This window comes from Apteryx mantelli, chromosome 10 (assembly GCF_036417845.1).
Source record: "Apteryx mantelli isolate bAptMan1 chromosome 10, bAptMan1.hap1, whole genome shotgun sequence".
NCBI classification, from domain to species: Eukaryota; Metazoa; Chordata; class Aves; order Apterygiformes; family Apterygidae; genus Apteryx; species Apteryx mantelli.
Window position 1 is genome coordinate 12,678,392 of NC_089987.1, and position 13,628 is coordinate 12,692,019.

Sequence of the window (13,628 nt, forward strand, 5' to 3'; positions counted from 1 at the left end):
GGCATCAAGTGGACTGCGCAGTGACAGGTTCAAAAAAACAGGAGGAGGTACTTCTTCACAAAACATGTCATTAGACCGTTGAGTTTCTTATTACAGGGGAAATGTTAAAAGTTGACAGAGGTTCCAAAAACAACTACACAAATTCAAGGAAAAAGTCCACAGAAAATCTCTTTCTAATGAAGAACCCGATCACAAACTGCTAGAGGCCAAGAGAATATTTTAAAACATACTGCTACATATTTTAGTTTTTTGATTGTTCTTTATACATTGGCTCTTGGCAGCTGCTAAGAATGTAAAGTTGAGGGAGTTTTCGGTTTTGTCTCACATATGAGCTCTTAGTTTCCAAACAAAAAATAATGTAATTTTCTGTGCCTGTTGAATAACCCACTGGATTTATCTACCAGCAGAAAAAGCACTTCACATTATATTTAGGTACCAGACAAGTCAAAGAATGTTTTCCTGCCAGGCACATTTTGCCATTCTGCTCCACTAGGATTTTTAAGCTGGTCATTTGACAGCTCTCAGTTTGCATGATAATGTAGAGCAAGATCAAAATAAAGTTGAATTAATGATTTCCATTAAATTACTTCTAAAGCAATTTAAACTTTGCAAATATCTATACTCAAGTGAAGGTTATAATTAAGTTCAGTTGTAATCAGGATCACAATAGTGAGTATTAAACTTTAACCATGCATTTAACAATTATTACAAGCTTTTTTGTTGCACTGCAGTTTTCCATTGGCATCTGCAATATTCTTAAATATTCAGAAAAAAACAGAAAAGCTTTCATTATTTTGCATGAACACTACAAAAAACATAAAATGTTTTTGTAAACATATTACTACAATTTTCCCCCCATTCTTGAAGTAAAGGAATCCAGTGTTTCTTGAAAGAATAATCCCTAACAAGCAAGTACACACTCCCTTGTTAAAAATACAGTAAGGTTAAACCTCTATTCTAAATCACCATGTAGTTATCATGGGAGGACTGTAAAGTCCACTGAGATCTGTGGATGCAAAGAGATCGATACCAGATTCATGTATTATGAATGGCTTTTACATTATTCCTTCAATGTAAAATATTCTTGATGTGTACAAATGTAGCAGTGAAAAATCATTTCCTGAAAGATGGTATATTAAAGGGCTAAGCATTAGGGCTAAGCAGAGATTTCATTGTTTATCTAGATGAGAAAGGAGGGTTAGATAAATTGAGATGGAATGAAGTAAGCAAGAACATTCATGAAAAGTGAAAAAGTCAAACTGAAAACAAATACTGAAACCTCCATCACAGTGCTCGTTCCACAAAAGCTGTACAATTCAACATTTTGTACCATGTCAATACATCTCCAAACAAGTAACAACAAAGGTTGTCAGCTGAGTTGAATCAACACTGGAATGGACACCTTGATGCAGAACTGACAAATGTGATTATCACTAACAAAAGTTATATTGTACGCATGCAAGGGACATGGTAGAAACAACTGACCACCAGAATTTATCTAAAAAAAGAAAGAAAAAAAGAAAAACACATAACCATTGCTAACACTACAAAATCATTCAAATAAGTAAACTAGAAGCTCTGTAATTACAAATATAAGTCCAACTGCTTCATAAACCAAGTTTATTCTTTGCATTTATTTTTACCGTTTGGACAGCACACATTTACATACGTGCACACCAGTAATAAATACCAACAATTTTAAGGTGAAGGCATTGAAAAATATACATAACGTTCTTCTTCTCTGGAACATTTCTTCAGATTCTGAAAGCCAAAAGATAAGGACTTTGTTTACTATTTACCTCCTACCTAATTATTCAGGTTGCAGAACTGTCCTTAATTAGTTCCACCAACTTGACTGGAAATTCTCATACAAGAAGAGAGATGCTATTTTGAAGGATAAATCTTAATAGAGGAAAGAGATTTAGCTCCAAATTAATCATCACTTTCTGTTCCACTGTCTTCAGAAGAGTCCATCAATTCTTCTGTTACTACAGTAGTGCAATGCAACTTTTTAATACCTACAAGCAATGAACAGAGACATAACATTATGAAGTGAGAAAACCAATAGCTTCACAACAAACGATATATAGAAGTATAAAAAAAAAAAGCACCATAGACTACAAACTAGACCAAAACACTACAAACTGCTTTACTAAACTACTTTTTATTGTCTGTGCTTTTCTAAAAGAAAAATGTCTTGCTATATGTGGCTAGGTACCAGAGATACTTTGTTTTCAGAAGACTTCAGTGATTCAGTCAAGTGTCACATATCTGAAATAACTCAATATTTCAGATAAAGTCTATGCAATAAAAATTAGCATGCTTATTATTTTATGCATGATAAACACCAACATGCTTATTTCTTACCAACTGGAAACGGGCCTTTATCTTCAAAATCTTCCCAATGTTCAAAATCAAAAGACACACGAGGATTCTGTTAACAAAAACATTGTTTGAAATACTCATACTGAAGCACAGCTAGTATGTTCAGAACATTCATAATTTTCAAACGAATTTGTTTCACCTTGTTCTTCAGTAACTTGCACCACGATTGTCTCTTCTCTTTTGTGAGGACAATAATAGCCTCTTTATCCTTAATCACACATGCAGACTTTTCTGCAAGTATATGCTGATGCAGCTCCAGGTCGGCCAAATAAAATTTGTCTCCTGAACAAGCACTACACCATCAAAAAAAGTTTTAAAAAGTTAAATGGAAGTTGACAGTCAAACTTTATCCTTATTAAACTTACATTTCTTAAACCTACCTGAAAACCACCTTCTCTTTAGAGAACTCGCATTTATAGTCAGCTATACTTGCTATTTTTACCTTCGCTGTAACAGTCTCTTCATTTTGAAACCATTTTATTTCTGGATAAAAGCTAAAATAAAGTTTAACAGGACTTAATCCAAAATAGAAAACAAGTGAGTTTTAAACAAGCTCTCTTACATACAACCATGGTTTTCCCATTAGGGTGCCAACAAGCAGCTGAGTTTTAGCATCTGTATGGGTACTCAGCCATAATAGTTTGACACTGTAAAACATCAGGAAAGCACGTTATATTCTGTCAGCCAAGCCTGCTACAAAAGCACTAGGGTCTCAGTCTTTGGAGGAGCATATCTATTAGCTAAAGTTGGAAGAAACACAGTGCATTGACTTTGATCAAACATATTGCCTCATTTAAGTATACTATCATAGTCTAATCTTGAAATGACAATGGAATAGATAACAGAAGATAAATCCTATAAGGAGACTGTGATGTCAGTTCATTCAGGTTGCTTCTCTTATCATATCTTCAGGCACATGTGAGCCCTCATGAACCTAACTGATTAGCCATACCTCAACTTACGTTACTTACTGGAAAAGATCTTTCACTGTGGTAGCAAAGCTGCAGAAGGAGATACATGCAGATTCAATCTTCAATCACCCTTTTTTTTTTTCCTACCAAGAACTTTTCCAATAGGCTAAAACACAAAATGAACGTTCTGATATTTGCACAAGAAAATGTTAATCACCCACAGCTAGCATGATAGGTAGAAGAGAAAGAATAAGCCGTCCAAGGGAAGCCCTGTCTGCTCCCAAAGTCTGTAAGAAATTTAAGAACATTTCGGGATCCACTGTCTGCTGGCTTTCCCCACAGACTGCATGTAAGATACCTCAGCATATTCATAATCACAAACACAAACCTTGGCCTAAATAAGCAAAGGATTTAGCATTCATTTCTACTGCATGCTACACAAATTGTCTTATCCACAAAGCACCTTACAATTTCTTCCTGCAAGGCATCTTAAAACCAGCTGCAAATCTGCATTAACTGGATCCACATTTCAAAAAGAAAATGGGCCATAATTCCATGTTGCAGGCATTCACAGTCTCAAAACAAAACCATAACTTTTTTTTCTTTTAAAGAACAGAATCACATTAAGGAGAGACAAACAAAACCAATTCATTGCATTAAATATCAATACAGTGCTCAGATGGGAGGGTAAGTTACAATTAAAAAAAAAAAAAAGGTAAAAACCTAGTAACAATTCACTCTTAATTTCTGTACCATTTACGCTGATGAAGAGTAGAGTCTTCTGCTTCCTTAACTTCAGGTGCACCATCTAAAAATAAATAAATAAAATATCTTTTGGGTGTCTCATCTGTACTGCAGAAGCCAGGCACTTCCAGAATATCGCAGTAGTGTCATAAAAATAACTTGTCAGCATCTGGATTAGTACTGCAAGCATATATTTGTATTTATATTGGGCACTTCCCATTCAGAAATATTTCATAAAGTCAGTAACTCATCTGAAAATTGTAACTAAAAAGAGACTATTATAATTGGTATTTAAAACAAAACAACCCCCTCCTCCCATCCTACTTTTCCAGGTCAGGAAAAGGTTTTCCAGTCTTCAAAATAGTCAAAGAAATCTAAATTAAGTGATAGGTATCATTTAAATTCTTATAACTGCTACATTTAATAGTTTGAAAGTGATACACAAGATTGCAAAGGAGTTAAAGCCTACGTAATTAAGTGCTTTGAAGCCTCCTCTTTTTCAGTAACGAAAGAGACTGTGATGGGTATTTAACTTTGAATTTTAGAAGAACTAGGTCTGCCAAATATTGGTGGTAGAACAATAACCTATTCCCTATTTAAGCTAAAAACAGTTTCTAGGCAGAGTAATTTCATCCTTTTTAATATAAAAGGCTTTTCAGTACTATTTTTTCTAAAGTTTCTTTACTGAAGAACACCTGAATCCCTCTCCTCAGTGAAACAAACTGCATCTTTTTTTTCAGGCTAATTTTGCACTGCCCCTTGTTTTAAAAAACTCTGATCCTTATTACTCAAAATACTCTAAGTGAATTTGGACACTTTCCACAAATCCTGTGGAACTTGCATAAAGATCATCCCAACTATGACTAGAGTTTGCAGCAAACTAATTTCAAGAATACATTTCCTGATATTATCAGACAACACTTCCTAATTGAGCAAAGAGCACTCTCTTTGATTTTTAACTATAATTTCAGATAGCTATATAAACATGAGAAAAGGACTAGGTTTGTGCTGTATGGAGAGGGAACGGGGCTGTGTATGTGTGTGTAGTGGTTCTTTGAGGGAGGCCAAGTTGAAGGTTTTTCCCCCCCCCCCTAAAGACAAAAGGCAAAATCCCTTCACAAAAACCTTGCAATAGAGAAGTAAGACTTCAGGGTGATCACTAACTGCTGTTTAACTCTGTGACTAGCATATGCAGACATTTCCTAGGGAAATTTTTGCAGTATTTATTATTTATTTGAAACATGAAACAACCTCCCAATGAACAATGCTGTTATTCACCTCACATATTTCAACAGGTTCCAGCTTCCTTAAACCCTATGCCTTTGACAGCAAAATGCTCAGAGTCTCCACAGGAGATATTTCCTGCTCACACATTCCATTCAGAGCCAAACAATTCGAGTCTCTCAAAAACAGAATAATCAAAAAAATTAATATAGCTATATTAATAAGACCCACAGCATCTCTAAGTCACTAATTACCAGATATTTGTGGCTCACTGTAAACACTACCTATATGGTTCTATTCTGTATGCGCAGAGAAGCCTGCCTTTGGTAAAATGACCTATAGGTTGACATATAATCACCAAACTTTCATTCAACTTTTTTTTTTTTTAAATGAAAATTTGTTTTTTGCAAGTTTTAAAGTGTTTGGTAAGTTATGAGGACATTTACCATATGGATGATTCTCCAAAGTCATTTTTGAAGAACTACAGCTTTCAGTAGAGTTTTCTTGTATATTCTGCAAGTTCGACACATTTTGTGGACTGACCGTTTCCTCCTTTATGCTTTTGGACATAAAAAAGGCATACTTTTAAAAGAAAAGTTTTAAACACATTTAATAGTTAAAGTATTCCTAATCATACTTGGAAATTCTGCTGAAGTTGAGTTTTCCTTCTAACACATACAAAACCCCCAAAACTTCTAAAAATGTACTTTTAGTATTCAATCAATCTCACCACAGGGTTGCTGAACTTCAGTCCCACAGAAAGAGTATTCATGCAGAAATCCAAGTTAAGAGAACATTTATAATTCTGATGGTAGCAGTACTTCCCCTGAATTGTAATCATAAAAACCTACTGCCATTAGTCTGCATGTTAAGCAGGGGGAGGGGGGGGGAAGGTGTTACTGATAGACCTAGATAGGAAACAATGATTCCCTTTCACAAAGGATTTTGATTTTCATTTTTCAACCTGATTGAGAAAGAAATAAAAATTTCAGAATACTCTGCTAAATAACAGTTCACTCATTAGTAAGAGACCTCTGGCTCTACAGCTGTACAGCTGGGGCTTCACTAGCTGGACTCCAGAATTTAGGAAGCACTGAAACAGAGCCAAGCAACTTGAGATCCCGGAAACCTGTAACCCTCCTCTCTGCAACAGCTGAGGAAGTTTCCATCAAAACACTACTGAGATGAACACGGCCCCACAGAATTTTTGAAATGCTGAGCCATCAGGTCAAATGAAAAATATATTTTTTCCCATTACCTCCACACAGCTAGTACTAGAAAAGGACTGAGGCTATTCTAGTGAGCCTTCACTTAATATTTCATTCCACAGAAGAAAGTATGAAAAAATACTAACTTTTCAATTAACCCATTTTGGAGATTTAGCATTAATATCTATGGCAAGCATGCTTAATCAGAACCAAAGCAGCTTACCTTAATTAGTTCAGAGGTAAATTATTAAGATTAGGCTCATTTTCATCCTAAATGATATCTTTAGGAATATTTTTAAGGTGTAAATGGTTATCAGCTTTCCCAAATATTCCAAATAAACAGCTCTCTGAGGTTAGGTAAAATATAGCACAGCATGTACAACCTAATAGCATTTTTGGGAAATTATTTCTGAGTTATGCAGTTGAACTAATCAAATACTTCTTTTCAAAAAGTCAATATCCTAAGTTTTTCTGAACCCTTTCAAAAAAAACCTGACTAAACTTTCAAGCTTGAATACCACAGTTGTACGCGCACTAGCAATACACTCTCTTGAGGTGGTGTACTGACTGGTAAGCACTCAGAAAAAAATATTGATCTTAAAGACAACAGAAATTGAGTTCAGACTCAAGGTTACCTACCTCAAAGGCTAGTTTTGTGGCTAAAGAATACAGTCAGAGAAAAGCAGACCTACCACAAACACCATTATCTGTGTCTAAATGAAAAGCATATTCAGTAATATTAATAACGTAAATATCTAACTAATTCAATGAAATTTTTTCCTATACTAAAATATATGCTGAAAAAAAAATTGTAAACACTTACAAAGTCTCCAAGTTTTCTTCATGAGCTAATACCTTCATGTGTCTGCACAACTTCTGAAGTTGTTTTATATGTTCCGGATTGTCTGTTCCCAGTCCCATAGACAAAATCTCAGATCGAACATTGTATTCATTGACAGATGTCTTCAAATTTGAAAGCCTGGTAACCCGGACCTTGAATTACAGAACATAATACATGAAAACAGTAGTTCATAGACTCTCTCTCTCCACTTCTAGGCTGTTCTTCAAATTAAACAATAAACATATCCCCATTTATTAATAATAATTTAGTAATAACAATTAATTTTCTCTAATTTTCAAAAGGGAAAATTTCTTACCTATGTTCTGTTGATTTCAAAGAACCACCATCTTTTCCACTCTGATAACAGCTCAAGTAACCAATAGCTAGTTCCATCTAACAGAACCAAGAAGGCAAAGAGTATGAAACCCTGGCCCTGATTACACAGATTTCAGCCAAAACACACACCATACAGTTAAAGTAACTAACTTCTAGGCCCCCCAAAACAATAAAACTGCTGGGGTGGGGGGAACAAAGAAAAACACAGAACACCAAAGAAATAACAGCATAAAAATCTAAGAGAAAATACTGAGATACACCAGATGGGAAAAGAAGCTATCAGTGAGAATTACTTCTAGATGATTTTTTCTTTTCACTTTTTACATCTACAATAGTTGATTGAAAGCACAGACAGAATACCTAGCAAGATACGTTCCAAAACACACGAATACCTTACTGCGCTCTTTGGCAAGACCCAGAAGCCACAAGAAGCACATCACAGATATCATAAAATGAACTTAAGACCGACATCACGACAGTGCAACTAGTTTGATCATGCCCCTGTTAGAAAGACTTAACAAGGCACGTGATTTTTGTTTTTGTCCTTTACTGTGATTTTCAGAATAGATAAAGGAAACCTTTAAAGAAAGGCATAGCCTTAAGGCAATCTCTACCAACAAGGTTTTGGGAGACTAGGAGACTATTTAGGGGAAGCATTACTGCATGCATGACTTGCTCTTAACTCCTCCCTAGCCATTCCCTTCAAGCCAGTACTGCAGACAGGGATACTTGGTCCAGCCCACTCTTACGGGCCAGAGAACTGACAGAAAAACAACACAAACATGGCACTGACCTCGAAGTTTTAATTCCAGGAAAAGCTTAAAAAGTCAGCTTTGAGAGAGAACCAATATTTAAAGCAGTAACGTCATTTGTCTGAGATTACTGCAATGATAAAACTTAACAAAAACTCTTAATCTCTTAAAGGGTCAGAATCACAGCCTTTATATCAAAATAATGGTTATGGGTCCTTTTCTGAATGCTGATAGAAATTCTGTTTATGTCCCAAAAGAGCAAGAAATCTTCCAGATGATTAGCATAAGTAAAAGGATATCAAAAAAAACCAAAAGCACCTCTTCTTGCTACTCTGATCAAGAAAACTCAGGGGGAGGGCTTAAGAGCTTCTTTCAATTTGCAAAAAAGCCAGGAATCAAACTTGCTGCAGGAAAAAGGATTGCAAAAAAACATGAAAAAAACAGAAAGAAACAACAAGGGCATTTAAAAAGAGAGCATCAAATCTAAAAGCCATCTGTGTCTGAATCACTGCAAAAGCAAAAATCACAATACAACTTGTTATACACTGACCATTGTTCTCACAATGTGGACAGGTAAGGAAGAAGCATCACCTTCCCCAATCTCAAGCAGGTGCAAGAACCATAAAAGACAGCAAAGACTTAGAAACATAGAGACTAAACCTCTAGAACATCTCTCTAGTGTAAGAGGTCTTAGACATCAGCACATAATGTTAACATTAAAGGACAAGCTTCATTCTTTCAGAGGAACGTCTGACAAACTACAGAACTAATTTTTACAAGAAAACAATGTGAAAAAAATTGTATTTCCAAAATACATTTTTGTTATTAACTTTTTTGGAATAGTCTGAATGACCTTTAGAATTCATTTGCTGCTCTGTTACTGGTGCAAATTCAGCTCTCCAGATTTACAGTTCAAGATATACTCAATCACATATTCTGTCTACACAAACACAAATATTAATGAATAGTGTTATGTGGATACTGAATAGAATAAAACAGGAAATAACAGAGGAAAAGAAAAGGAAGAAACAACATTTATAAAGGATTTTAGATAAAAAAATCAAATATATTCTAATGCCATAATTTCATACTTACCATTGGGTCAACCCAAACTGTATTTCCCAAAGTAAGCACCATTTTTGCTTCATGTGGTTTTCCTTTAATTTTGTGATAAATATGACTAGTAACCTAAGAAAAACAATTTTGACTCCATTGGAGATGTATAACAACATAATTTTGCAGTTATTTTAAGCTCAGAAAGTTGTTTCATTATAATTAACAATGATAAGTGTATTCAACAAACAAAAAAACCCCAATTTTTGAATTAACTGATGAAATACTCAAAGTATTAACAGATTAAAATAGTATCACTCCTTGAGGAAGGAGCTTCCTTAACAGGAGATTACTCAAACAGACCAATTTACAGAGGTTACCCTTCCCCTGATATTCCCCACAGATTCAAGAGTACCAATAATTTATTTTGGAAGAGGCCATATGCACTCCTCCCCCACTTAGAAAAATTCTGAAGAAAAGAGGAAAAAAGGTTTTCTGGCTTCTCCGAAGAGCTCTTTGGGAAAACATTTCCCAAAGAAACAGTATGAGATTTATCACTTGAATTGTACTGATTAAAGCATCACTTCCTGAAACATCCACAGTTGTCTATTGACAACAAAGAGTAAAGTAGCTGATAAGGCAGAGTATTAAAGATATTTTACTTGATTTCAATTTGAAGAAAACATGATAGCTTACTGTGACTAATATATCATTTATTAAATCATTTGGAAGAACAATCCTATAAATTTCACTTTAGTTTTCTTGGTTTTATGCCTACAGAATAATAACTTCCTAGAATTATCTGGCCCAGCAACACAGATATCTGTTGGTAGTATTAATAAGCAATGAAATCTGAGAACTAAGTTTACACTTCATTAACTGTTTTCCCATAGGAAATAAGAAACCAAGAAAACTTACAGAACTTAAAGGAAATACCAGGAAAAAAATTGATGAACATTACCCTTGGGTTCCATTCAATTTCATTATCAATGGGTTTCACGCTACAAACTATAAATTCCACAGCCTGAGGTGGCAGACTCTGAAATCTTGCAGGTAACTGAAGCAGTCGATGGCTCTCAACTTGACTCATTCTGCCTTCATCTATGTATTTAATTGTAACATTAAAGAATAATTTTTTTTCTTCTTTTGGGGAAATCTCTACCACCTGAACCCTTCACAGGAGTTAGAGAGGAAAAACTGAATTATTGTTATTCATAATATCAGTTGTAAAAAAATTTTATTTTTTAATCTACTCTTTTCTAATCTTTTAAAAACGAAAATTTCACAGTAAGTTAAAATAGAAAACTTTTGTTTCTGTATTAAAATGTTACACATTTTTATAAAATATTACATAGAAATACGTGTGTGTGCACATGTGCACGCATGTGCACTTATTCACTCTATTTTCCATTTGGAAACTTAAAAAAAAATACATGCTGGCTTTTTAAAGATTGTCCTTTTAAAGACTGATTTGAATAGCAGTAGGGTTCTTTCTTTGCTGTTTTCTTTTTTTAAATAGGAAAGGTTTTAGATTATTTTGTATTAAAAAATACACCTGAAAAAATTAATAGTTTTTTTTACCTGTGAAAAAATGTTTCCTCATACAATCCATACCATGCTAGCTTCTCCACCTTTTCAACAGAGACGTTATTACTCGGTTTCTTAAAATACTCATTCATTTCTTCAGCAAGAATTGCATATTGGTCCTTTTGTTTATCTACTATGCGACCAAAGTAGTTTGTTGCATTTACAATATGAAGAGGCACTATCTGAAAACATAATATAGTCCGAGATGAAAGAAACCTAAAGAACAAACATCCCAGAGATACAGTACATAATACAACAATATAAGTGTAACCTAAAAAAAGATTTAGTAATGTGCCAAATATAGCTAGTTATGATCTGTCCTCTTGATACCTGAAAACAAGATAAATACTAATAACTTACTGTCACACACCCAGGTGTCGGTGTAATTTTATCTGGCATATTCCGGGGTCTGTCTGTTTGTACATTAATGTGATGACGATCTGGACACTCTCTCCTATTCCTATGTATTGGAAAAAAAAAACAGTTTAGAAAAGAACCCTTTATTTTCAGTGGTAAGATATTTTGATGCAACTTAAAACACTTTAAACACTAAAAGTTTGCATCAGCCCCAAATGAGACAGAAATTGATTATGGAACATCACCAATGACTCAAGGAGATAGTTTTGACAGTTTTATCTGCCTATCTTAGTGGGTGAAGTTCGTAATAAAAATATCACCTTATTTCAGAGGAAGACAAGCACTAAAAATTAACATTTTTTTTTCATGACTCATAACAGTATCTACACTGAAGTCATACCTGAGAACACTTTAGCTTCCTCCCTCAGGAACTACTTACAATCCAGTTGTACACAGCTCGGAGATAAGTCTTCATCTACTTGCCCACCTTCGAGGGACAGGCGAGCACAGGGGAGAGGGTAAAGCACCCACCAGCCCTGTGGAATTGCGCCTAGAGTACTAATCAAAGCACTGGCTTGAAGCTCGCTCAAATACATCTAGGTAAGAGTTAGGATCAATTATGCTACTGTGTCAGACTATGTATTAGTCTTCACAAAAATATGTTAATATTTTTATATGTTAATATTTTTGTTCTTATAGAAGTACTTAAAGAATGACACAAGCAAAGCAGTGAAGAGAATCATGAGCAAAAACCAATCCGAATGAGAGTATTCAACAGGAAAACTAATCAAGTAACTAGTAGCAGTAATCATTCAGAGCAGATAATGCCTTGTTGTTTAAGTATGGGTGTTGGGAAAACTTGTCATTTCCTTACTTGCAAATCCCAAGTGTTTTAAGATAGGTGCACAGAGGCCTTGCAAGCTTCTTTTCTTCTTCAGCTTCTAGCACCCTGGCAGTAAAATCATGCAGTTCTGGCGGAATTTCAGCTTCAGCATGCTTCAAATAGCGCAGGACCCCAGGAGCATGGCATGCATTGTTTTCTGTTAGTAGTAAGACTGACCTTGCCTTTGTATATTCTTGATCTACAAAAGAACCCTAAAAAAAGTATATATATTTTTAAAACTTCTAATCCACTATGTAAGTATCAAATGTTAATATTAACTTGTTCATGATTTACTCAAACCTTCTCTATCACATTATGGAAGTTGTCAGACATGTTGTGTAGACGCTGACCAAAGATTCTTGGAGAAGAAGGAAAACTGAAATGTATCACGCAAGTTGCATCTGTAATTCCCAAAGACTGCATGCAGTCATCTGTTAAGACTAAAAACATGTTTTATACACACAATATATTTAAGTACTACAATTATCTTAAGTATTACATCATATTTGTCACAGCTGTTTCCTTTTCCCTATTCATTGCTGTAAGAAAAAGGTCTTTTCTAATACACTCACACAAGGTATTAAGTTTTTTCAGTCAAATTTCACAGGCACACGGCAAAGATACAAGATTACACATTAGTCTCCTCTAATCATCTCTTGTGTAATCCTGTATCTTGTATCAGTATCAAAACAAAAAAACAGAAGCGGCCACTGTAAAGTACTTTGCAATTCATTATCTAAGAATAAATAGAAAGTAAAGTCAAATTCAAGTATAAATCCAATGAGATGATCCTCATCTGCTAACATTTGACAGAACAGACTTTTCCCAAGATTTTAAAATCTTCAGAAAGTGTATTCTGTTCAGAGAGATAAAAGTTTTATCAAAACTTAGTATTCAAGAATGAAGCCTTACACTGAACGGGGATCTGCTGAAAGGTGTTGAAGAAAATTTCTGTCACTGTATTTTCTAACTTGTCTGAGTCATTAACAATATATGGGCTGTGCAGAAACCCCTAGCATCTCCAAGGCCTAGAGATTTATCCTGTTCTTGGTACAAGTTCTCCTATCTTGAGATAGAAATGAGGGAATGAAAAAGAAAAACAAAAAAAGAGCAAGAGAAAGACTGAATGAGAGACACTGAAATTCTGTAACTACTTATATACCAGAACAAGAATTCGGGAATTTTTCTTGGATTGGAAGTCCAAGAAAGTGAGACAGTGGCTATGTATGCTGAGAGCTGCAAACTTACGCCATTAAACATTGAGCAACGCAAGAACATGGGTAAACATAAGGTGGTCTAAGGATAATACAGATTAAAAGCCACTAATAGTAAAAATAAGTCCTAGGT

General features: G+C 34.7%; 1 protein-coding gene across 1 annotated transcript in view; it reads right to left on the minus strand.

Moving 5' to 3' along the window:
- Positions 1–1,610: 1,610 nt before the first annotated feature.
- The window catches only part of TDRD12 (tudor domain containing 12), a 37,944-nt gene continuing 25,926 nt past the window's right edge, over positions 1,611–13,628 (minus strand). Inside the window, 13 exon segments of the mRNA XM_067302894.1 lie at positions 1,611–2,018; positions 2,368–2,434; positions 2,525–2,678; positions 2,766–2,879; positions 4,050–4,104; positions 5,711–5,823; positions 7,290–7,465; positions 9,497–9,589; positions 10,416–10,626; positions 11,036–11,223; positions 11,402–11,501; positions 12,273–12,493; positions 12,582–12,721. Coding sequence (XP_067158995.1) covers positions 1,933–2,018; positions 2,368–2,434; positions 2,525–2,678; positions 2,766–2,879; positions 4,050–4,104; positions 5,711–5,823; positions 7,290–7,465; positions 9,497–9,589; positions 10,416–10,626; positions 11,036–11,223; positions 11,402–11,501; positions 12,273–12,493; positions 12,582–12,721 — 1,718 coding nt within the window. The 3' untranslated portion in view covers positions 1,611–1,932.